We start from the raw sequence: 24,382 nt of genomic DNA on the forward strand, positions 1-24,382 counted from the left end.
AACCTTTTAAATGATGGAGCATCAATAATTATTAACGCTTAAAATGGGGTAATATTATTTGAATATGAAATAATAAAAAATGTCCAAATAACAATTTAATTGTTTATTATGCTGCTATTCACATAATTCAACATTTTGTTTGACATTGTGTTTTAAATAGAGAGTCGAAGACGAAAGTTAATCATTATGGCTCTTCATTGCAATTCCCTATCCTATTGCACACTGCACATGCAGTCATTCGTAATAACACAGTTGAGCCCTTGGCCGTCCCATATCTTATTCTGCCAATTAATTTTCACGTCCTATGGGAATCATTTGGAAATAGTTGTCATTATGCCAACCATAGCAACTATTAGATTTGCATACGGCATTTAGAACCACCGGACTTTTACCTTTATTTCAAGTGCACAGTTCCGGGTAGTCTGACAGACACACAGTGATAAAGTTCAACAAAGGTAGATCTCTCAGAGCTGCACTCTAGCTACCACAGTTGGCACTTCAAACCTGGATTATAAGGAAAAAGGGAGGCAGCCTCGGACTGCAACATTTGTTCAAGCAGCCAGCAGATTTCCCTGAATAAGCAGCACATTAACCAGGTAATTACACTCTGTGGATTTATTCTTTTAAACAATTGTTTGATACAATAGGTTTAAATTGTTACTTTATCTAACAGCAATGTATACTATTATTATTTGAAACATGGTTATATTTCTCTTAATTCGACAACACAAAGATTCACTGTCACATATGACTGTGTTTTTCCCACAATAAACTACCATGTCAACATATTTGTTAGTCAGATCTCTTTCCAGACTTTGTTGCTCAGGAATTTGTTATTTCTACTTTGCCTACTTTACTGCCATAGGGCAGCACTGAGGCACAGACCATGGCAAAACAGAAACCATATCCCTGTGTTAATAAATAATGATATACACAGGGATAGGACAGGGGTGTTAAATAACTTACTGAATACAGCCATTCAATCCAAAACATGTGATGTGTATTAGATAGCACAGCTTTATTTGTGAAAAGAAGATGGGAATAGCATCGAGGTATGATCTCAGAAGTCTTGTATTTGCCCCTTCTTTATACCCAAGGGGGTCTTGTTGCTAGTGGCACGTTTATGTCTCGTTTCCAGTTCTCATTTTATGTAATGGCAAGCTGATTCTCACTAATTGTTTTACTGAGAATACAGTAGGAGGCCCTTTCAGACCTCCAGGGACTAAAGAAGAGGGGGACGGACCGAAACCACCGCCGGGTTAACCACTATAGAAGAAGATCAAGCCAAGGATCCCTATGTCGCACTACAACAACACTGGAGGATATAACAACACTGCCTATCATGACAGTGACACCCTGGAGATAGATAGGAGGTATGTGTGTCAACTTGTACGATTGTGTTTGGATGTTTGTTATTATTATGCTTTAACTGGGTACAGTTAATCAAACCTCTGGGTAATGGGTAGAGGACCTGAATGACATGTTGTGACGGACAGCTCTTAAAAATGTTTTGGGGAAGAGGGCACAAATAACACAAATATGAGAAGTGAAGTAAAACATAATGGTCCAGTATTAGAAAATAATACTGAGAGGATCTTTTGTTCTGTATATTTAAATGTAAACCATCATTGTGCTTGGTCACATCATCTCTAATCTCTCAATTGGTGTCAGATTTTTTATAATGCCAGTGCCATCACATATTGTAGCAGGAAGCTATCCCTGAAATGAATACTGTCAAAGTGGTCCAATTCTCCTCCTTTGTGTGTTGAAGGTTGTGTTACAGTACAAGGAGTTTGTTGTCATTTTAAGTTAATGTCGTGCTAAGTACTAGAGATGGTCATGAACCTTCAGTGGTGTGACCAAAGTAATGGTATTTCTTATAAGAGACTCACTTTATAGCGCCTCAGAAAAAAAACATTATTGTCTATGACAGATGTCATATGTCTATAATAATATTGTAGCATGATTCTTAGAACACCATCAGCAACCTTATGTGTAATGATTAATGTGTTGGACTGACTGATGCAGGGTTTATACAACAACACACCAGTAGTGTTATCTCCTCCGTCCTTCTCTCCAAAGTCCTTCCAGGAAATCCCAATCCCATCACAGTAACCCCCATGGTAACCCCTACCCCAGGGATGATGGAGCCGGGGGGGAGAGGGGCAGGTCCGACCTTCAGCAGCTCCCAGGAGGGGTCCAGTCCAGCTACGACGATGCCCAGGAGAGAGTGCCCTGGGGCGGGCGGCAGGAGGGGAGCTGGAGGGGCAGAGACAGCATTCCCATGGGTCTCCTTCCTCCCCGGTCGGAGAGCCCACGATGGCAGCAGCATGACCTCAGTAAGTCGATGTTTGATTTAATTGATGAATTAGACAATAGAAACAAATAATGTACAGCCACACACTGATGTAATGGCAGTACACACGTTTTCTGATGGGAGATTGTATTGTAAACAGATCAGAGAAATATGATCCCTTGTGCTGTAGTAAGGGTAGTCTCTCCTCCAAGATTTGGTTCCGGGTTCTGAGAGGATAGTATGGCCATGATTTTGTTGGAATGGCAGCCTGGTTGCATAGACTAGACGTAACATAGTAAATATATATCCTTGACACTCAAATTAGTATGATATGTTACGTTTGGTATGTTTACATAAGTCCAGTATGAAGGAAGTTTGAGGTAGTTTCGCAGCCAATGCTTAGTAGCAATAGCGCTTACGCTAGTTAGCAATTGTGCTAGTGCTAGTTAGCAACTTCCTTCAAACTGCACATAGAGACATAAAAATGGTATCTATGAGTTCATCCTACTCTGGGGACGTAGATAAAGGGCCTCATTGCCAACCCCTTTAACCCTTTAACCCTTTAACCTAACTCTAACCTTAACCCTGACCTTAACCCTGACCTTAACACCTAGCCTAGCTAACATTAGCCACCTAGCTAATGTTAGCATTAGCCACTTAGCCACCTAGCTAACGTTATCCACAACAAATTGGAATTCGTAACATACCATATGCGTTGCCAATTCGTAACATATTGTTTGAATTGCAATTTGTAACATATCATACGAATTGTCATTCGTAACATATCATATGAAATGGATGGACATCCACAAATGAATACATACAGTACCATATGAAACGTAACATATCGTACTAATAGGAGTGTCTGGATTTACTTTACTATGTTAAGTCTACCCCTGAGTCCAGGTTGGGAATGGAGTAGTATTTCAGTGTGGCTGGTCTTCAGGTTCTGTGTTGCTAAGTGACTTTGAATTTCTTCTATTACTTCCTGCCTTCTGTTTGGTTAATTATTTGTGTTTTCAATGTTGTTATAGGTACCATATCCAACTAGTTTTCTAACGCTTTTAAAACACGGAAGCCAAACGCTCAAACTATTGCTACAACATCAGTGGAGGCTGCTGAGGGGAGGATGGCTCATAATAATGGCTGGAATTGAGCGATTGGAATGGCATTAAACCATGTATTGATGTATTTGATACCATTCCACTAATTCCTCTCCAGCCAGTACCATGAGCCCGTCCTCCCCAACTAAGGTACCACCAACATCTTGTGATACAACTTCCTCCGCGCTCATGCTTTATCATAATTCATATGTGCTCCACTAAAAATCCTTGCATTTGGCATGTTTCTGATAGCGAAACATCCTGACAAAATACAACATATTACTTGCCTTATGTGCTGGACCTTGTAGACTAAACTGCAGAGAGAAAAAACATAACTGATTCAAATGGTTTCCCAATCAGGCAGGCTAGATGCAGTTATTTCAAAAATGATTACCGGGATGTATTCAAAACGCCAGGCTTTTGAGCGGTTTTTTAAATGACATAGGCTATTCACTGCAGTTTACAGGCTAGACTACAGTTTTGTACTCACTTGAAAACAACAATAACATTCTTCATTTCATTGCGCTGTGGTAGCATAGGTAGGATACATTTATTGTCCCTAAAAAATCTTAAACATATGGTAGCTTTTCCAGCTGCAAACCTGGGGACTGGGAGGGCGCGCACTCAGCGCAGCCTCCGGAACGCACCTAGTGTAGAGCTACCTTAGGCTGTAGGCCTATGCAGTTATGTCGGAATGAAACAAAACAGGATGTTTGAGCGGTTATTCAAATGAACCTACATCACTGCAGTTTACAGCCTATAGAACAATAACTGTGTACTCGCTTCATAACAATAATACATTCCTCGTTGCACTGTGTTGTTGTAGCCCAGGTACAATAATGTATTGTCTAAAAACGTAATCCTATGCCTAATCAATAATGGAACTTTGCGTGCCGGTGAACCACAGAGCGCAGCCTGGAGGACTGTACTGCATATTTGCCATTTCATAATCTTGTAACGGACTTTGACAGATAAATATTTAGACTGTAGCTCTAATATTTAGCTAATGCATGGCCTAATAACTAGCTAATATTTAGCTTCTTACTTCAGCTACACATCACTAGCCTCTCTTTTCCAGCTGTTCCCGTGCGTAACAGGCTATAACAAGCCCCTCAGCCTCTCTGCAATAGGCGATTCCTCTTCTGGTGAAATCCCAGGGAAGCTATAGGCTACAAAAGCTATAGGACATTTCTTTTTATACATTTTTTTTTACAAAGCCTAATAGCCTATTCAGGGAAAGAAGCAGGCTTGCTTTTACTATTTGCTGAATGTATAACAGGCCTACAGCATAGAAAATCAATTTCGGGGAAAATTGAGGAGAGAAAGTGTGTTGGTGTGATTGATCACGTTTGGCCTGTTATGATTATAACATTGTTGCACTGATGCATTGCAAATAGTTGTACAGTACATAGCCTAGACGAGCACAGTGAAAAACAAGACACAAAGGAATTGACAACCATTAGAAAAATGGAAATCACTTGCAAACCACTTGAGCAAGGAGGCAATGAGATGCTGTAAAATATGTGCAGGCTCGCCGTTTGTTGTTCAATTGCTACATTTAAATACTATATTATTTTTCATTTGGTCTAGATGTACATTGAAGTATTATTTGCAGTTGTCACTATGACAATGAACACACCCTGAAAGCACTGGTCTGAACCAGTATCTGTGCGTTAGACCTCGTGAATGGTCTTGTCTTACCACCTTATTAATAGGCGGTGTGCAGTAGAATGCGTTGATCAGTTGATTGACAGGTGCAGGACTGCAGAACAATACTCGATAAACTTTCCTCTAGTGTGGATGCTCACCAACGTTTTATAGTTATGTAGACTATAGTTTATCAGTATAGTTATCGTTATAGTTTTTGGCTTTGTGGAGGCCCTAATCTCATACACAACACAATTAACGTAATTATCACAACATAACTACTAGTAGGTCTAGCTAACGTTTGAGAACTTGAATGAAATACATATACAATTACACTTACACTTGTTTACTTGACTTTAATACTCTACAAATACAAATTTGCCACATGCACGCTGCACTAGGTAAGTGAAGCAGAAATCGAATCCATCACTTCCGTTGTTTGGCTGTGCCCATAGCAACGGTCGAAAATTAGGTGGATGCAATTAATGAATCTAGTGTTCTGTTCTCCATGATGTTCAGATCACAGCGGGTACCAGATGGACCAGGCAACGCATTATGACACAACGCCTCCTGTTCGACTTCCATCTGCAACTTCAGGTACTGTTCTAACCACTTCTAAAGCACATACAGTAGATTACTCTCTATTTACTTCCTTACTTTACTTCTTTAGCTTTCAGTTGGTCCCTTTGATCATAAGAACCTTTGAGGTTAGTTGTTGCACTATCCTTGCTACAGGCAGTTAGATTTGGCTATGTCATTTTAGGCGAAAATTGGGGGAAAAAGGGTCAGATCCTTAAGAGGATGATTTGACGATCCAATGTCTAATAAAACATTACCCAAAGGTAAACAGGCAGCACAAGGAAGTTGGCAGAAAAATAACATCCCGGGAAACTATGGTGCTAACAGTTTACAGGGCTGTATTGATTAGGGCAAAACGTAGCAAAACGTTTTACAACGAAACGTTACAATGAAACGTTACAATGTTACAATTTTTGGACAAGTCCAGGTAGTCCCTCCCTGTTTCAGTCTGTTTTCTTCCATTTGTTGCCTAATGAACACAATCCAGGTAATACGGTCTCATCACGAGGACTGATGATTAGGTGTTTGCTATGGTCATCCCATAGCCAACTCCTCGTTTGGACGCCATTCCTTCCAGTTCTCTGCTGCCAGTGACTGGAACGAATTGCAAAAATCACTGAAGCTGGATTCTTATATCTCTCTCACTAACTTTAAGCATCAGCTGTCAGAGCAGCTTACCGATCATTGCACCTGTACATAGCTCATCTGTAAATAGCCCACCCAACTACCTCATCCCCATATTGTTATTTATTTTTTGCTCCTTTGCACCCCAGTACCTCTACTTGCACATTCATCTTCTTTCATTGTCAGCTAGTCATGCTACTGCGTTTGTCAAAAGTATGTGAAATATAGTACACTCTTAGAAAAAAATATGCTATCTAGAACCTAAAAGGGTTATTTGGCTGTCCCCATAGGAGAACCCTTTGCATATAGGAGAACCCTTTGAAGAACCCTTATTGGTTCCACGAAGAACCCTTTTGGTTTCAGGTTCTACATGGAACCCAATGGGTTCTACCTGCAACCTAAAATGGTTCTACCTGGAACCAAGAAGGGTTCTGCTATGGGGAACACCTTTTGGAAACCTTTTTTTAACCACCTCTATTTGATTTGGTTTAATCAAAGTTGATCATCAGCAGCTAACGCTGATTTACACATTGTAAATATTGACTCACAACAGACCCATGCAATGTGATTGGGGGTCTCCCCTTTCAAGCCACCTAAAACCACTTCCTTGTGCAATCAAGCACCATGTCAGTGCGTGAACCAATAAACCATGATATATTGTAAGTTGTATGTGCATGCCGTTCTTTGTAAGTTCACTTGTTTGCACTGGAATTATGGGAATAAATTGTGTTTGCCAAGTCAATGGGTGGACATGATCTGAAATGAATAAATAGAATGTGCAGTACTTTCTATGAGCTTAACATATTATATATCCTCCGTATTGTTAGTGCTGATAGTAAGCCTATGATGGATGACTTTCTATTTGTTCAACACACATTATTAAGCTCATAATTCCTCAGTAATAGCTAGGCTGTCAGCTGTGTTTAATTAGATGTCCGTGTGTCTCCCAGGTCATGTTTCGATGAGGTTCAGGGGTTCGAGGAAGATGAGTCTATTCCCTGTAGGAGAGGCTGCTCTGGGCAATCTGGGCCTTTCTGAGGACGACATCAGGAATGAGATGGAAAATGGTGAGGGATGAAGAATGGAGAGCCTAGGGCACAGCCATAGAAATTAAATTACTAGAATTGTATTCCTATGGGCACAACAACTGTTGAGAATGCCTGACCATTCTCCCTGTAGAAATATGATGTTTCTCTTTTCAATCAGTTCAGGACAATGTTATCCATTGAAGTCATATTCTGGATACACTCACTGATTGAAGTATAAGACGTTTCCTACTATATAATGACTTTATAGCTCAATCCTAACCCTACATCACTTCTTATCCTTAAATCACAATGACAAACTCATATATTATACATTATATTATGTATTATTATATTATAATTTTTTGTATTATATTACAGCTCTGATTTTAAAGGCATACCATGATTAATAACCTCACAGATCTGTCTTATCATGTCTTTGTCCAACAGAGGAACATAACTTGGTCCAAGAGCTGGTTGCTATGTCAACGAGGGACAGAATCAAGGCCATCCGAGACCTCCCTATGAGCTTTGATGACAAGAAACACATCAGGTACAGTTGAAGTCGGAAGTTTACATACACTTAGGTTGGACTCATTAAAACTCGTTTTTCAACCATTCCACAAATTTCTTGTTAGCAAACTATAGTTTTGGCAAGTCGGTTATGACATCTACTTTGTGCACGACACAAATCATTTTTCCAACAATTGTTTGCAGACAGATTATTTCACTTATAATTCACTGTATCACAATTCCAGTGGGTCAGAAGTTTACATACACTAAGTTGACAATGCCATTAAACAGCTTGGAATATTCCAGAAAATGATGTCATGGCTTTAGAAGCTTCTGATAGGCTAATTGACATCATTTGAATCAATTGAAGGTGTACCTATGGATGTATTTCAAGGCCTACCTTCAAACTCAGTGCTTCTTTGCTTGACATCATGGGAAAATCAAAAGAAACCAGCCAAGACCTCAGAAAAACAATTGTATGCCTCCACGAGTCTGGTTCATCCTTGGGAGCAATTTCCACACTCCTGAAGGTACCACGTTCATCTGTACAAACAATAGTACGCAAGTATAAACACCATGGGACCACGCAGCCGTCATACCGCTCAGGAAGGAGACGCGTTCTGTCTCCTAGAGATGAACGTACTTTGGTGCGAAAAGTGCAAATCAATCCCAGAACACCAGCAAAGGACCTTATGAAGATGCTGGAGGAAACAGGTATAAAAGTATCGATATCCACAGTAAAACGAGTCCTATATCGACATAACCTGAAAGGCTGGTCAGCAAGGAGGAAGACACTGCTCCAAACCCGCCATAAAAAAGCCAGACTACGGTTTGCAACTGCACATGGGGACAAAGATCGTACTTTTTGGAGAAATGTCCTCTGGTCTGATGAAACAAAAATAGAACTGTTTGGCCATCGTTATGTTTGGAGTTAAAAGGGGGGGGGGTGTAACGTCCTGACCAGAGTTCTTATGTGTTTTGCTTGTTTAGTGTTGGTCAGGACGTGAGCTGGGTGGGAATTCTATGTTGTGTGTCTAGTTTGTCTGTTTCTGTGTCCAGCCTAATATGGTTCTCAATCAGAGGCAGCTGTCAATCGTTGTCCCTGATTGAGAATCATATACAGTGGGGAGAACAAGTATTTGATACACTGCCGATTTTGCAGGTTTTCCTACTTACAAAGCATGTAGAGGTCTGTAATTTTTATCATAGGTACACTTCAACTGTGAGAGACGGAATCTAAAACAAAAATCCAGAAAATCACATTGTATGATTTTTAAATAATTAATTTGCATTTTATTGCATGACATAAGTATTTGATCACCTACCAACCAGTAAGAATTCCGGCTCTCACAGACCTGTTAGTTTTTCTTTAAGAAGCCCTCCTGTTCTCCACTCATTACCTGTATTAACTGCACCTGTTTGAACTCGTTACCTGTATAAAAGACACCTGTCCACACACAATCAAACAGATTCCAACCTCTCCACAATGGCCAAGACCAGAGAGCTGTGTAAGGACATCAGGGATAAAATTGTAGACCTGCACAAGGCTGGGATGGGCTACAGGACAATAGGCAAGCAGCTTGGGGAGAAGGCAACAACTGTTGGCGCAATTATTAGAAAATGGAAGAAGTTGAAGATGACGGTCAATCACCCTCGGTCTGGGGTTCCATGCAAGATCTCACCTCGTGGGGCATCAATGATCATGAGGAAGGTGAGGGATCAGCCCAGAACTACCCGGCAGGACCTGGTCAATGACCTGAAGAGAGCTGGGACCACAGTCTCAAAGAAAACCATTAGTAACACACTACGCCGTCATGGATTAAAATCCTGCAGTGTACACAAGGTCCCCCTGCTCAAGCCAGCGCATGTCCAGGCCCGTCTGAAGTTTGCCAATGACCATCTGGATGATCCAGAGGAGGAATGGGAGAAGGTCATGTGGTCTGATGAGACAAAAATAGAGCTTTTTGGTCTAAACTCCACTCGCCGTGTTTGGAAGAAGAAGAAGGATGAGTACAACCCCAAGAACACCATCCCAACCGTGAAGCATGGAGGTGGAAACATCATTCTTTGGGGATGCTTTTCTGCAAAGGGGACAGGACGACTGCACCGTATTGAGGGGAGGATGGATGGGGCCATGTATCGCGAGATCTTGGCCAACAACCTCCTTCCCTCAGTAAGAGCATTGAAGATGGGTCGTGGCTGGGTCTTCCAGCATGACAACGACACGAAGCACACAGCCATGGCAACCAAGGAGTGGCTCCGTAAGAAGCATCTCAAGGTCCTGGAGTGGCCTAGCCAGTCTCCAGACCTGAACCCAATAGAAAATCTTTGGAGGGAGCTGAAAGTCCGTATTGCCCAGCGACAGCCCCGAAACCTGAAGGATCTGGAGAAGATCTGTAGGGAGGAGTGGGCCAAAATCCCTGCTGCAGTGTGTGCAAACCTAGTCAAGAACTACAGGAAACGTATGATCTCTGTAATTGCAAACAAAGGTTTCTGTACCAAATATTAAGTTCTGCTTTTCTGATGTATCAAATACTTATGTCATGCAATAAAATGCAAATTAATTACTTAAAAATCATACAATGTGATTTTCTGGATTTTTGTTTTAGATTCCGTCTCTCATAGTTGAAGTGTACCTATGATAAAAATTACAGACCTCTACATGCTTTGTAAGTAGGAAAACCTGCAAAATCGGCAGTGTATCAAATACTTGTTCTCCCCACTGTATAGGAGGCTTGTTTTGTGTTGGGATTTTGTGGGTGATTGTTTCCTGTCTCTGTGTTTTGTCTGCACCAGATAGGGCTGTCTCGGTTTTTACATTTGTTATTTTGTTACTTGTATTAGTGTTACTGTTTATTCATCTAATTAAACATGTTGAACACTAGCCGCGCTGCATTTTGGTCCTCTCCTTCATCCTAGGAAGAAAACCGTTACAGGGGGGGTTTGCAAGCCGAAGAACATCATCCCAACCGTGAAGCACGGGGGTGGCAGCGTCATGTTGTGGGGGTGCTTTGCTGCAGGAGGGACTGGTGCACTTCACAAAATAGATGGCATCATGAGGGTGGATATTTATGTGGATATATTGAAGCAACATCTCAAGACATCAGTCAGGAAGTTAAAGCTTGGTCGCAAATGAGTCTTCCAAATGGACCCCAAGCATACTTCCAAAGTTGTGGCAAAATGGCTTAAGGACAACAAAGTCAAAGTATTGGAGTGGCCATCTCAAAGCCCTGACCTCAATCCTATAGAAAATGTGTGGGCAGAACTGAAAAAGCGTGTGCGAGCAAGGAGGCCTACAAACCTGACTCAGTTACACCAGCTCTGTCAGGAGGAATGGGCCAAAATTCACCCAACTTATTGTGGGAAGCTTTTGGAAGGCTACCCAAAACGTTTGACCCAAGTTAAGCTACCAAATACTAATTGAGTGTATGTAAACTTCTGACCCAATGGGAATGTGATGAAAGAAATCAAATCTGAAATGAATCATTCTCTCTACAATTATTCTGACATTTCACATTCTTAAAATAAAGTGGTGATCCTAACTGACATAAAACAGGGAATTTTTACTAGGATTAAATGCCAGGAATTGTGAAAAACTGAGTTTAAATGTATTTGGCTGAGGTGTATGTAAACTTCCGACTTCAACTGTATAGTTGTCATGTCACCGTCATAGGTAAAAAAGTGCCTGTTTTCTTTCAGTTTTACTATGGAAAGTTTAACTTATTACCAGGGGTAGTAAAATAAGTACTATGCACAAGGGTAGGTAGGGCATCGAGTGTGCAGTTATGTAGGCTTGCAATGTGAGATCATTGGGGAGAATAGTCACACACACAGACACACAAACACACACACACACAGACACACACACACACATCTTCTTGCAGTATGCGGGTAAGGAAGAAGTGTTTACCATAAGCGCATCGCATCGGCCAAGTCCAAAGTTTACAGCCACACAGCCAGCCAAGAGCACTGTGCAACTTTTGACAGGTCATATATTTTATGAAGAGATAACGCTGTGATGCGCGTATGTTATTATCATACGCTACATAACTGTATCAGACTGTAATCTTTATGTTTGTTTGATCTCTTATCTCCTAGGGGCCAAGTGTTGGCGTTGAAATCATTCAAAAAGTCCCGACAACTGAACTGCTTTTCAGACTGCTCGAAGACTGTCTCACTGGTGAGCAGTTTGACTCTCTGACATCTTTGTGTCTCTGTGTGACCTCCTATCCTGATGCCCAACTTTACTTCCTGTGTGTCCTTGTACTGCACAAGCAGTGCCCTATTAAACTATGGCAAAGTGCAATGCTTCCTGTGGTTGGCTATCACTAAATCTTTATGCCTTTTATGAGCAATACAATTTGCCAGGGTGACATTCTGTCTCTGCATTCAGCGACACTTGAACATTGGCAAAAGCAGAAACAGACTGCCACCATGCAGGCTACAATACAATAACTTTCTACTTACATTGAACATTATTACTGTTCCATCATCCACATCCTCTATTGACAATTACACCTATTCTGTGACAGCTATGCTATGAAATCTATGACAGTGCATTTGTGACATACAAGACCCCCACCACTGTTCTCAGACCAGTCTTCCCCCTCAGGCGTTCCGCAGGTGCGGTGCTAACATGACTTTAGCCAGGCAGACCCTGGAACTGTGGCGGGGTACCATGAAGGAGGTCGGGGGTAAATTTGGCACGGGGGTCCTCTCCTACTTCAAGTTCCTAAAATGGCTGCTGATGTTCAACATCTTCTCCTTCCTGGTCAACTTTGGTTTCATCACCATCCCCCAGCTCATCTTTCACCCCACGCCAGACATCCCCGCTGGGGTCAGCTTCAGAGGGCTAGAGATACTGACCGGAGCGGTTTGTTGTTGTTTACTATTCACACTACTTCTAGTAGAGGCTTCTGAATGAATCATTCCATAGCAGCATACGCTACTAATTTGATCAACATATTTGTCATACTACATCCCGTACTGTAAAGTCAGCATACAGTGAACAGTTACTGTGTGATAAAAACATTTTTATTTTCATGTATCTATTTTCCCCACAGGGTTATTTCAGCCACACAGTGATGTATTATGGCGGCTACAGTAATAAAACACAAGGAACAGGGGGCTGGCCTGAGTACAACATGCAGCTGGCCTACTTCTTCACCATAGCAGCCTACATGGTGTTGTGTGGAGCCGCCCTCATCTACAGGTCAGTATGGGATGGGACTGCGCAGCATAGTCCACAGTGATCATGTAACAGTAACATTGTATTGACCACTATTAACTCTGCTTTGGACTGTTTTTTATGTCACGCATGGTTTGGTTTCCATGTGCTTCTTCATTGGTTTCAAGTGGCAGTAAATCATTTATCAAAGCCAGTTGATCTCACGTGTATGATGTCAATCAAATCACCAATGCCATGACATTCACATCATACCTTTATGATATTTATTTAACCTTTCCTTCATGTTGTAATAGTGCAGTAAAGGGGCCCCTGTTCTCTCTCTTTCTCTCTGTCTCTCTCAATTCAATTCAAGGGGCTTTATTGGCATGGGAAACATATGTTAACATTGCCAAAGCAAGTGAAATAGATAATATAAAAAAGTTAAATAAACAATAAAAATGAACAGTAAACATTACACTCACAGAAGTTCCAAAAGAATAAAGACATCACAAATCTCATATTATAGATATATATATAGTGTTGTAACGATATGCAAATGGTTAAAGTACAAAAGGGAAAATGAATAAAAATAATAATAAATAAAATATGGGTTGTATTTACAAGTGTATGAGTCTGATGTTAATGATAATGCAGAGGATTTTCCCAAGGTTGCTGTTGACTCATATCCCACCGTAGTTATTGGGGTGAAATTTGTCTCCACTTTTGTGGATTGTTGACCTCCCCCTCTCTCTCTCTGCAGCATGGCCAGCTCGTTCAGGAAGAAGTATGTCCTTGCAGACTCAGGCTTGGGTGGAACCTGGCAGCTCCTGTGTAGCTGGGACTTCAGTGTGACTAACGAGAAAGCCGTACGACAGCGCAAGAACAATCTGCGCATCCAACTCAAGGTCACTTTCACTGTAATCTCGGAAACCAGAACCAAATCTTGTGTGAGCTGGCCAGTTATCAGGCTTTTACAAGCGACTAATGTCACGGTTTTTGATAAAATATTACTGTAGCTTTGTTGAGCTCATGGCCATATCATTACTGTAGCTTTGTTGACCTCATGACCATATCGTAAATGTAGCTTTGTGCCAAGAAAGAATGTAATATCGCTGAACAAATCCCACATTTGCGAGACTAGATAAATGTCCAGTACTTGTGACTCAGTACTTATCTGCTCTTCCATACATAGAATACTCTGCACTCTGACTTGTTAGGGGGCCGAAATAGGATCTCTCTCCGATAACCAACTGTGAAATAACTTTGAAGTAATGTTTCCATTCCCCTCCAGGAGTCCTTATCAGAAAAGGTCCAGGTGGCCCTGCTACCTCTGACAGAGAGGCTGAAGCACTATGGGGTCTTCCTGGGTACCTGGCTCCTCTCCACGGGCATGGCCTTGGGCTGTGGCGCCAGTGTCTACTTCCTGTGTCAATATGACACATCGGTATGGTACATTTTATGAACTTTTATGTAACCAGGAAGTCCCATTGAGGTCAGAAGAATTCTTTCCCAAGGGAGACCTTACATAAATGTTGTGACACAATGACACGTTGCTTCCTTACAAAGCTTGTGTTGTTAATGTATGATCCGGGGATCAGCTGACACTGATCCATCTAAGTATGATGAAGACCAGGTGGTGATTACTTGAATCAGGTGTGTTGGCGCTGTGCTAAAACAAATGCCTGCACACTGTGTAGCTCCGGGACCAGTGTGGATGACTATTGTATAAGACATACCCTTGTGTACAGTAATTCAAAGTGTGTCATAGCGTCTGTGTGTACCTGAGCATATCTGAATCATATAACATCAATACAATACTACTTTCCTGGCAGTACAGGGTGTGGTCTTTATAATGGTGTTAGTGGGACATCATTGCTACACTTCCACCAAATTATTATTATATCTTTTTTTCAATTTAACCTTCATTTAACTAGGCAAGTCAGTTAAAAACAAATTATTATTTACAATGATGGCCTATACCGGCCAAAACAGGACGATCCAGTTTGTTGTGATACAAACTGGATTTGAACCAGGGTGCCTGTAGTGACATCTCTAGCACTGAGATGCAGTGCCTTAGACCGCTGCGCCACTCGGGAGCACCTAAGACTTACCCTACACCAGTGTGTCACCACTGATTTATGTTAATGTTAGCTCAAGTGTTACTGTGTTTCCATCAGGAGTGTGACGCTAAAGACTTGGGGAGAGCAGAATCAACAACATCTGCATCATCAAGATAGTTGCTTTGTGACAAGGTGTTAAAGTCCACAGTTAGCCATTGTTATGTAAATGCCAGCTGAAAAGTACCCAGGGCTTTGGCTCCAAGTCAAAGCAAGTCAGCCGGAGCCATGGCCCAGTGAGACATGGGTGCCGGCCCTCGTAGATGGAAACAGAAAAATCTGAGCCTTTTGTGTAAATCTCAAATGGAAACTGGACACTATTTTGCTAAAGCTGTGATTGATTATGTCCAGGCTTCAGCGTCTTATCTTTTCTCCAGGCTGGTTGCTTCTAGGCACTGATCTATGAATAGCTCACCCTCTCCAAAGCCTCTTTTTAACATGGGGGAAACACAAAACTGTCCTTAGATCAGGACAAACTGACCTACTATGGTATCTTTCCAGCGGACGAGGAAGTCAGCGGACAAAGCTTCCGGCTCTCTCCTGGAGGAGGCCACTACTCTCCTCCTCCCCTTTGTGGTGTCCCTGATCAATCTGGTCGTCCCTCTCTTCTACTCTCTGTTCAAAAAGATAGAACACTACTCCAACCCTCGCATGCAGGTCTATGCCATCATAGTCAGGTTAGAGATGGATACAAAACACATTTAAAAATACATACACTGCCGGTCAAAAGTCTAGATACACCTAATCATGTAGTAACCAAAAAAGTGTTAAACAAATCAAAATACATTTTAGATTGTTCAAAGTTGCCACCCTTTGCCTTGATGACAGCTTTGCACACTCTTGGCATTCTCTCAACAAGCTTCACCTGGAATGCTTTTCCAACAGTCTTGAAGGAGTTCCCACATATGCTGAGCACTTGTTGGCTGCTTTTCCTTTTCCACTCTGCGGTCCAACTCATCCCAAACCATCTCAATTGGGTTGAGGTCGGGTGATTGTGGAGGCCAGGTCATCTGATGCAGCACTCCATCACTCTCCTTCTTGGTCAAATAGCCCTTACATAGCCTAGAGGTGTTTTGGGTCATTGTCCTGTTGAAAAAAAAATATAGTCCCACTAAGCGCAAACCAGATGGGATGGCGTATCACTGCAGAATGCTGTGGTAGCCATGCTGGTTAAGTGTGCCTTTAATTCTAAATAAATCACTGACAGTGTCACCAGCAAAGCACCCCCACACCATCACAAATCCTCCTCCATGCTTCACGGTGGGAACCACACATGCAGAGATCATTCGTTCACCTACTCTGCGTCTCACAAAACACGGCGGTTTGAACCAAAAATCTCAAATTTGGACTCATCAGACCAAAAGGACAGATTTCCACCGGTCTAATGTCCATTGCTCGTGTTTCTTGGCCCAAGCAAGTCTCTTCTTCTTATTGGTTTCCTTAAGTAGGGGTTTCTTTGCAGCAATTTGACCATTCACACGGTCTCCTCTGAACAGCTGATGTTGAGATGTGTCTGTTACTTGAACTCTGTGACGCATTTATTTGGGCTGCAATTTCTGAGGCTGGTAACTCTAATGAACGTATCCTCTGCAGCAGAGGTAACTCTGGGTCTTGCTTTCCTGTGGAGGTCGTCATGAGAGCCAGTTTCATCAAAGCGCTTGATGGTTTTTGCGACTGCACTTGAAGAAAGTTCTTCAAATTTTACAGATTGACTGACCTTCATGTCAAAGGATCGGACCCTTTTTCCCAATTTTCGCCTAAAATGACATACACAAATCTAACCGCCTGTAGCTCAGGACCTGAAGCAAGGATATGAATATTCTTGATACAATTTGATTTGTTTAACACTTTTTTGGTTACTACATGATTCCATATGTGTTATTTCATACTTTTGATGTCTTCACTATTATTCTACAATGTAGAAAATAGTAAAAATAAAGAAAAACCCTGGAATGAGTAGGTGTGTCCAAACTTTTGACTGGTACTGTATATTGAAATCGATTGATCAAAACTATTTGCTCAATGATCAATTTAAAGTAATGGATGAATGAAATATTACAGTAAGGCATAAATTCTAAATATGCTTAATAAAATATCAGGAAAAAACAGAAAGGTTATATACTGTACAACGTTTTAGAAGACTGATGTTTTGAATGCCTTTTCCTTTTTAGAAATGTCATTCTCAAGATGTCCATTCTGGCTATTCTCTGCTACTACTGGATGAAGGATGTGGCCAATACATTTTCAGTAAGTCCCTTTAAACCAAATCACATGCATGCTTTCAAAAATGTTTTTGATTGTCACTAATATCTACTGTATGTTCATCCACCACTTTGATTACAACCATGTGTCTTAGTGCTGGGAGTCCATCGTAGGACAAGCCTTGTACAGACTGGTGATTATGGACTTCCTCTTCGTAATGTTAGGATCCTTCTTTGGAGAGTTCTTGAGCAAGTGAGTGGCATTTTCAAAACACATTTTCCCATAACGTGTTCACTTAAAGCTAAAAAATGCTACATTATGCAGTAGAATTCTATATTGTAACTCATCTTTCTGTTTTGAGGGAAAGTTTCAGTGAGGCATCTCATAAGGGTTCATTGAAAAATGCTCTTCGGTAACTCCTTTGTTCTTTTCTCCACCAGTGTCATTGGGACTAAATGCATACAGAGCCTGGGAGTTCCAGAGTTTGACGTTGCCAGGAATGTCCTTGACCTGATCTATGCACAGACCCTGGCATGGTACTGACGTTATTTCATTACACTGTACTCTACTGTACTGTACTCTACTGGACTCTACTGTACTGTACTGTACTCTAATGGACTCTACTGTACTCTACTGTACTCTACTGTGCTCTACTGTACTCTACTGTACTGTACTGTACTCTACTGTACTGTACTGTGCTCTACTGTACTGTACTGTACTCTACTGGACTCTACTGTACTGTACTGTACTCTAATGGACTCTACTGTACTCTACTGTACTCTACTGTGCTCTACTGTACTCTACTGTACTGTACTGTACTCTACTGTACTGTACTGTGCTCTACTGTACTCTACTGTACTCTAATGGACTCTACTGTACTGTACTGTACTGTACTCTACTGTACTGTACAGTACTGTACTGTACTGTACTCTAATGGACTCTACTGGACTGTACTGTACTGTACTGGACTCTACTACTGTACTGTACTGTACTGTACTGTACTGTACTCTACTGCACTGTACTGTACTGTACTCTACTGTGCTCTACTGTACTGGACTCTACTGTACTGTACTGTACTGGACTCTACTGTACTCTACTCTACTGGACTCTACTGTACTGTGCTCTACTGTACTCTACTGTACTGTACCGTACTCTACTGTACTCTACTGTGCTCTAATGTACTCTACTCTACTGTTCTGTGCTCTAATGTACTATACTCTACTGTACTCTACTCTACTGTACTGTGCTCTAATGTACTCTACACTACTGTACTCTACTTTACTGTACTGTGCTCTAATGTACTCTACTGTACTGTGCTCTAATGTACTCTACTGTACAGTGCTCTACTGTAGTGGACTCTACTGTACTCTACTCTAATGTACTGTACTGAGCTCTAATGTACTCTACTGTACTGAACTGTGCTGTCCTCAACTCTAATCTCTGTTAATCTATAGCTCCATCTATTTTCATAGTAAAACATAACACAGTACTGTGGATGAGATATGGTCAATTTTTATAACCATGTTTTTCTGTCTGCAGGATCGGAATCTACTTCTCTCCCCTCCTCCCAGTGATACAGATAATCAAGTTTTTCATCCTCTTCTACCTAAAGAAGGTAACCTGTTCAGTATGGTTCTTGTACCTAAAGAAGGTAACCTGTTCAGTATGGTTCTTCTTCCTAAAGAAGGTAACCTGTTCAGCACGGTTTTTCTACCTAAAGAAGGTACCCTGTTCAGTACGGTTCTTCTTCCTAAAGAAGGTAACCCGTTCAGTACGGTTCTTCTACCTAAAGAAGGTAACCCGTTCAGTACGGTTCTTCTACCTAAAGAAGGTAACCCGTTCAGTACGGTTCTTCTACCTAAAGAAGATAACCCGTTCAGTACGGTTCTTCTTCCTAAAGAAGGTAACCTGTTCAGTACGGTTCTTCTTCCTAAAGAAGGTAACCCGTTCAGTACGGTTCTTCTACCTAAAGAAGGTAACCTGTTCAGTATGGTTCTTCTTCCTAAAGAAGGTAACATGTTCAGTACGGTTCTTCTTCCTAAAGAAGGTAACCTGTTCAGTACGGTTCTTCTACCTAAAGAAGGTAACCTGTTCAGTACGGTTCCTCTACCTAAAGAAGGTAACCTGTTCAGTATGGTTCTTCTACCTAAAGAAGGTAACCTGTTCAGTACGGTTCCTCTACCTAAAGAAGGTAACCTGTTCAGTACGGTTCTTCTACCTAAAGAAGGTAACCTGTTCAGTACGGTTCTTCTACCTAAAGAAGGTAACCTGTTCAGTACGGTTCCTCTACCTAAAGAAGGTAACCTGTTCAGTACGGTTCTTCTACCTAAAGAAGGTAACAAGTTCAGTACGGTTCTTCTACCTAAAGAAGGTAACCCGTTCAGTACGGTTCTTCTACCTAAAGAAGGTAACCTGTTCAGTACGGTTCTTCTACCTAAAGAAGGTAACCTGTTCAGTACGGTTCTTCTACCTAAAGAAGGTAACCTGTTCAGTACGGTTCTTCTACCTAAAGAAGGTAACCTGTTCAGTACGGTAGATAACATAGGCCCCTTAGCAGACACTTCTTATCCAAAGCAGTGAGTACATATTCAGTACAGTGAAAAAAAGGTATTTTATAGTACAGAGAGTGAGTACATTTTTAGTGTGGCAATGTGACCCCTGCAGGACTGGTTATTGCTAGTGCAGCACTCCAACCAACTGAGCCACACAGGACCATGGCTGACTCAGGTGACAGTAAGCTGAACCTTGGTGTTGATTCACTGCCCTAGATACCATGCCATAGCAGAATGGGCCAGGCTCGTGTTACTCTCTTCTGAAGAGGGTGCTGAAGGTTTCATGACACGGTTGAATGGCATAGAATTAGCTCTATTCATAGATGGTAGCGATGGTCACTAGGATTTTACAATACAATGATGAAACATATATGAGTGTCCTGGGAATGAAAAGAGATGTTTCCCCTGTGGTATATACAGGGAAATCATTACATGTTCATCAATTCATCTGGGGAAAAAACGACAAGTGGAAGGTGTCTGCAATAAAGGATTTAGTTGATCAAATACAATAACATGATACCTGTTAAAGGTCCCCAAAGCACACACATCCCTGGGTCACTCCTCTTTTCAGTTCGCTGCAACCAGCGACTGGAACAAGCTGCAACAAACACTCAAACTGGACAGTTTTATCTCAATCTCTTCATTCAAAGACTCGATCATGGACACTCTTCCTGACAGTTGTGGCTGCTTTGCGTGATGTAATGTTGTCTCTACCGTCTTGCCCTTTGTGCTGTTGTGCTGTGCCCAATAATGTTTGTACCATGTTTTGTACTGCTACCATGTTGTGTTGCTACCATGTTGGGTTGTCATGTGCTGCTGCCTTGCTTTGTTGTTGTCTTAGGTCTCTCTTTATGTAGTGTTGTCTCTGTTGTTGTGATGTGTGTTTTGTCCTATATTTATATTTTACATTTTTAATCACAGCCCCTCGTCCCCGCAGGAGGCCTTTTGCCTTTTGGTAAGCCGTCATTGTAAATAAGAATTTGTTCTTAACTGACTTGCCTAGTTAAATAAAGGTGAAATAAAATACAAACAAATACCTCCCTGACAAATCAATAATTATTTTATTCCTGGTTAAGGTGCAGGTTAATTGGTACTCTCAGTTCTCCCTTATTGTCAACGGTCATTGTTTGTTTACCTGTTCATCAAATCATGCCGTTGCCAAGACACCGTCAACAGGCTCCTCCTCTCTCTATCTCCCTCTCCAGCTCTGTAATGCCCTGTCTATACTTTGTGTCCTCCAGGTCAGCCTGACCCAGAACTGCCAGCCCCCCAGGCGAGCCGGCAGGGCGGCTCAGATGCAAACCATCTTCATCGCTATCCTCTTCTTCCCTTCCTTCGTAGGGGCTCTGTCTATGGTGGCCTACACCGTGTGGACGTAGGTGTATAAGTGGTCAGAGCAAGGCTAGTCTAGGGACTTATGTTATGTTAAGGCTGTCATAGATTAAGGCAAGGCCAAACAAACACCTGTAGATATATGGAGTGGTTCAGATTCCATCTAGTTCTGGATAAATATGACTTGTTCAGAAGAACTGTAGTCATTAATTGATAACCAAGAGATAAACTTGATTCAGTTTGGTTTAATTTTAGGGGCTGAGATAGTCTGTGGAATCATGCTGTTTGATTAGCAGCTATTCAAAAGCATGACGCTATACCTAAACCTTCCAGTAAGAAAGTTGAAAATGTGTTGAAAGTTGGTTAAATGAAAGTTGGTTGACTTTGGCTCCTTTTCTCTGACCTAAGCATTTCAAACTGCCATGTCTCCCTTGATCCCTCCCCCAGTCTGCCCCCCTCAGACAAGTGTGGGCCCTTCAGGGGCCTCAACACCACCTTCAGTGCAATACAGATCTGGATAGACGATCTGAACGGGGTGGATGGGTTTCAGTGGACTGTCTGGATCTACCAGCACGTCATCAGGAGTGAGATATTCTACTTCCTGGTCTCTCTCATCATCCTGTGAGTTCATCTTTGTTCATGTTGAGGTGGTTATGTTGGGTTAAAGTTGTGTTTATGAAGGTAACAAGTAGTTTTAAAGCGCAGTCTTACGGTAAAGTGACAGTTGTCTTGAAAATGTGATATAAGGCATAAACTTAACTTGATCATGATTCCTAGAAATTATTGATCGTTTGAGCTGTTTGTCAAAAGATTGACTTGTACATTTTGCTAGTCACACTTATCCAGAGCGACTTACAGGAGCACTTAGGCTGAAGTGCCTTGCTCAAGGGCACATCGACCGATTTTTCACCTAGTCAGCTTAGTGATTCAAACCAGCGACCTTTCGGTTACTGGCCCAACGCTCTTAACCGCTAGGCTTCCTGCCTTGAAGCAGCATACTGAAGTCCTATCAAGCAATACATTCAGCTTTTATAACGCTGCCTACCGGGTCAAGCCTTCAAATACAATCTAGTGGCACTTTATGACATTAAGTGCCTACTTTTCCCTTTCACATACTGTAATACAAACTCACGGACTGACCTTCTTTCCACAGTGTCTTCATTTACATCTTCAGGCAGATCACTCAGGGACGCCAGCTGCTTATCATTCTACTGAGACAGCAGATTGTTAATGTGAGTTCTAGTGAGCTGTCTGCTCCGACGTGTCTCGTCCATCAGAGCTGTTGTGTCTGAAGTGGTTGTGTCTACGTTATGATGATGTTGAAGTGCCGGAGTAATATATTTAGCTGAAGTCATTTGAATGTGCAGTGTTGATGTTGTTCATTTGTTGTTTTTATGAATTGTATTGACTGTCTAGAACATTCTCTCTCTCTCTGGTTGTCTCTCTCTCGCTCTCGCTCTCTCTCTTTCTCTCTCTCACTCCCTTTATTAGGAAGGGAAGGACAAGGCATTCTTGTTGGAGAAGCTACAGACCCTTCAGAAATCCAAGCAGAACAAACAGAAAAAGAAAAAACAGGTGAGAGGATCAAAGAGAAATGACCTTGAGACTATCGAACTTAACCTTGAGACTATCGAACTTAACCTTGAGACTATCGAACTTAACCTTGAGACTATCGAACTTAACCTTGAGACTATCGAACTTAACCTTGAGACTATCGAACTTAACCTTGAGACTATCGAACTTAACCTTGAGACTATCGAACTTAACCTTGAGACTATCGAACTTAACCTTGAGACTATCTAACTTAACCTTGAGACTATCGAACTTAACCTTGAGACTATCGAACTTAACCTTGAGACTATCTAACGTAACCTTGAGACTATCGAACTTAACCTTGAGACTATCGAACTTAACCTTGAGACTATCTAACGTAACCTTGAGACTATCGAACTTAACCTTGAGACTATCTAACTTACAATAAATACCTAAATTCCTATGTTATTTCAAATGTCATACCTGAACTATGACCCTTTCTCTCAATCAGGTCAGGAAAAGACGGGAAAATGAATCCTCCACTGGCATGCAACAGGCTCTGATTGCCCGACAGCGGTTGGAGCAAGAGAATGGCGACAGCAGCAGCTCTTTCGGTGTGCCTATGCCTTCCGGCCACTCAGTCTCTACGACATCCAGTGCTATGATGCAGGCCATGCTAGCCAGGCAATACGCAGAGGACCAGGATGTAGCCAGTTATCGCGGGGTGCCATTTCCTGCAGACCAAACACCTGCGTCCTCCAGTGCACTGATACAGGCCATGCAAGCCAGGCAAAAGGCGGAGTCACAGAATGAGGACGAGTTTTACCGGGCGCCAGTTCAGTCACAGAATCCAGTAAACGCATTACCCAGTGCGATGATACAGGTGATGCAAGCCAGGCAGAGGGCGGAGTCAGAGCAGGAAGAGGACGAGTTTTACCGGGCGCCAGTTCATTCAGAACACCCAGTGTCATCAACGTCCAGTGCGATGATGCAGGTCATGCAGGCCAGGCAGAGAGCAGAGGAGGAGGAGAGCGAGTGTTACCGGGCGCCTGCTTCTTCACAGCACCCAGATGCATCAGGTACTGGTAGTGCTCTGATACAGGCCATGTTAGCCCGGCAACAGGTAGAGGAGGAGTACGGTGACAGATACTGAGCATGACCGAGAACTGAACCACTTGGGGGAAAAAACGTGGCGGACACAATTGAAATGTGACCAGCTGTAGAAAGCAGAGAAATATCAGGAAATATCAGAAGATTCTGACTGGAATCAAGAGAGGGCAGGACCACCTCTATGTAGACTGTTTCTATTGGACCATAAAACAGTGTAGCCAATGGGGTGTGAAAAGATACATCTGATATCTATTCCCTTTTGATAAAAGAACACGTTGTTTTTGTACAAAAAATTATTTTAATATTTAATATATTTGTGTACTGTATGTATACATGATATGTGCTTAGCCTGTAAAATACTGTCAATGAATGTTGTATAAATGTAGGAATATTCTGATCCGTATTAAATTGTAAATACTATAAAATTGTATGGTACTGTATGTTGTTTTTCCCATGAACAGCACTGTCCTCTAGTGGTAGGGATTGAACCTGGTCTGGATGTTCATCAATGAATAGCTACTTGAGTAGAGATCAAATATATACTTTGAGAATACATCCAAGTCACTTCTTTTTCTCAGAGCA

General features: G+C 41.8%; 1 protein-coding gene across 2 annotated transcripts; it reads left to right on the forward strand.

The window, feature by feature from the left end:
- The first annotated feature begins 247 nt into the window (after positions 1–247).
- Positions 248–24,316, forward strand: tmc5 (transmembrane channel like 5). Of its 2 annotated transcripts, none has more exons than XM_071389510.1 (21): positions 248–596; positions 1,189–1,373; positions 2,083–2,339; positions 5,566–5,643; positions 7,200–7,316; positions 7,725–7,827; positions 11,886–11,967; positions 12,400–12,660; positions 12,851–12,999; positions 13,715–13,859; positions 14,246–14,398; positions 15,573–15,748; positions 17,243–17,318; positions 17,428–17,525; positions 17,714–17,809; positions 18,813–18,888; positions 21,067–21,200; positions 21,605–21,778; positions 22,311–22,389; positions 22,649–22,732; positions 23,202–24,316. In XM_071389510.1, exons 2-21 carry the CDS (start codon positions 1,297–1,299, stop codon positions 23,841–23,843), a joined length of 3,057 nt encoding a protein of 1,018 aa, XP_071245611.1. In that variant the 5' UTR covers positions 248–596; positions 1,189–1,296; the 3' UTR covers positions 23,844–24,316. The 2 variants fall into 2 exon arrangements, with proteins under 2 accessions (XP_071245611.1, XP_071245610.1); XM_071389509.1 differs by having other exon boundaries at positions 1,196–1,373.
- The last annotated feature ends 66 nt before the right edge of the window (positions 24,317–24,382 follow it).

This window comes from Salvelinus alpinus, chromosome 2 (assembly GCF_045679555.1).
Source record: "Salvelinus alpinus chromosome 2, SLU_Salpinus.1, whole genome shotgun sequence".
NCBI lineage: Eukaryota > Metazoa > Chordata > Actinopteri > Salmoniformes > Salmonidae > Salvelinus > Salvelinus alpinus.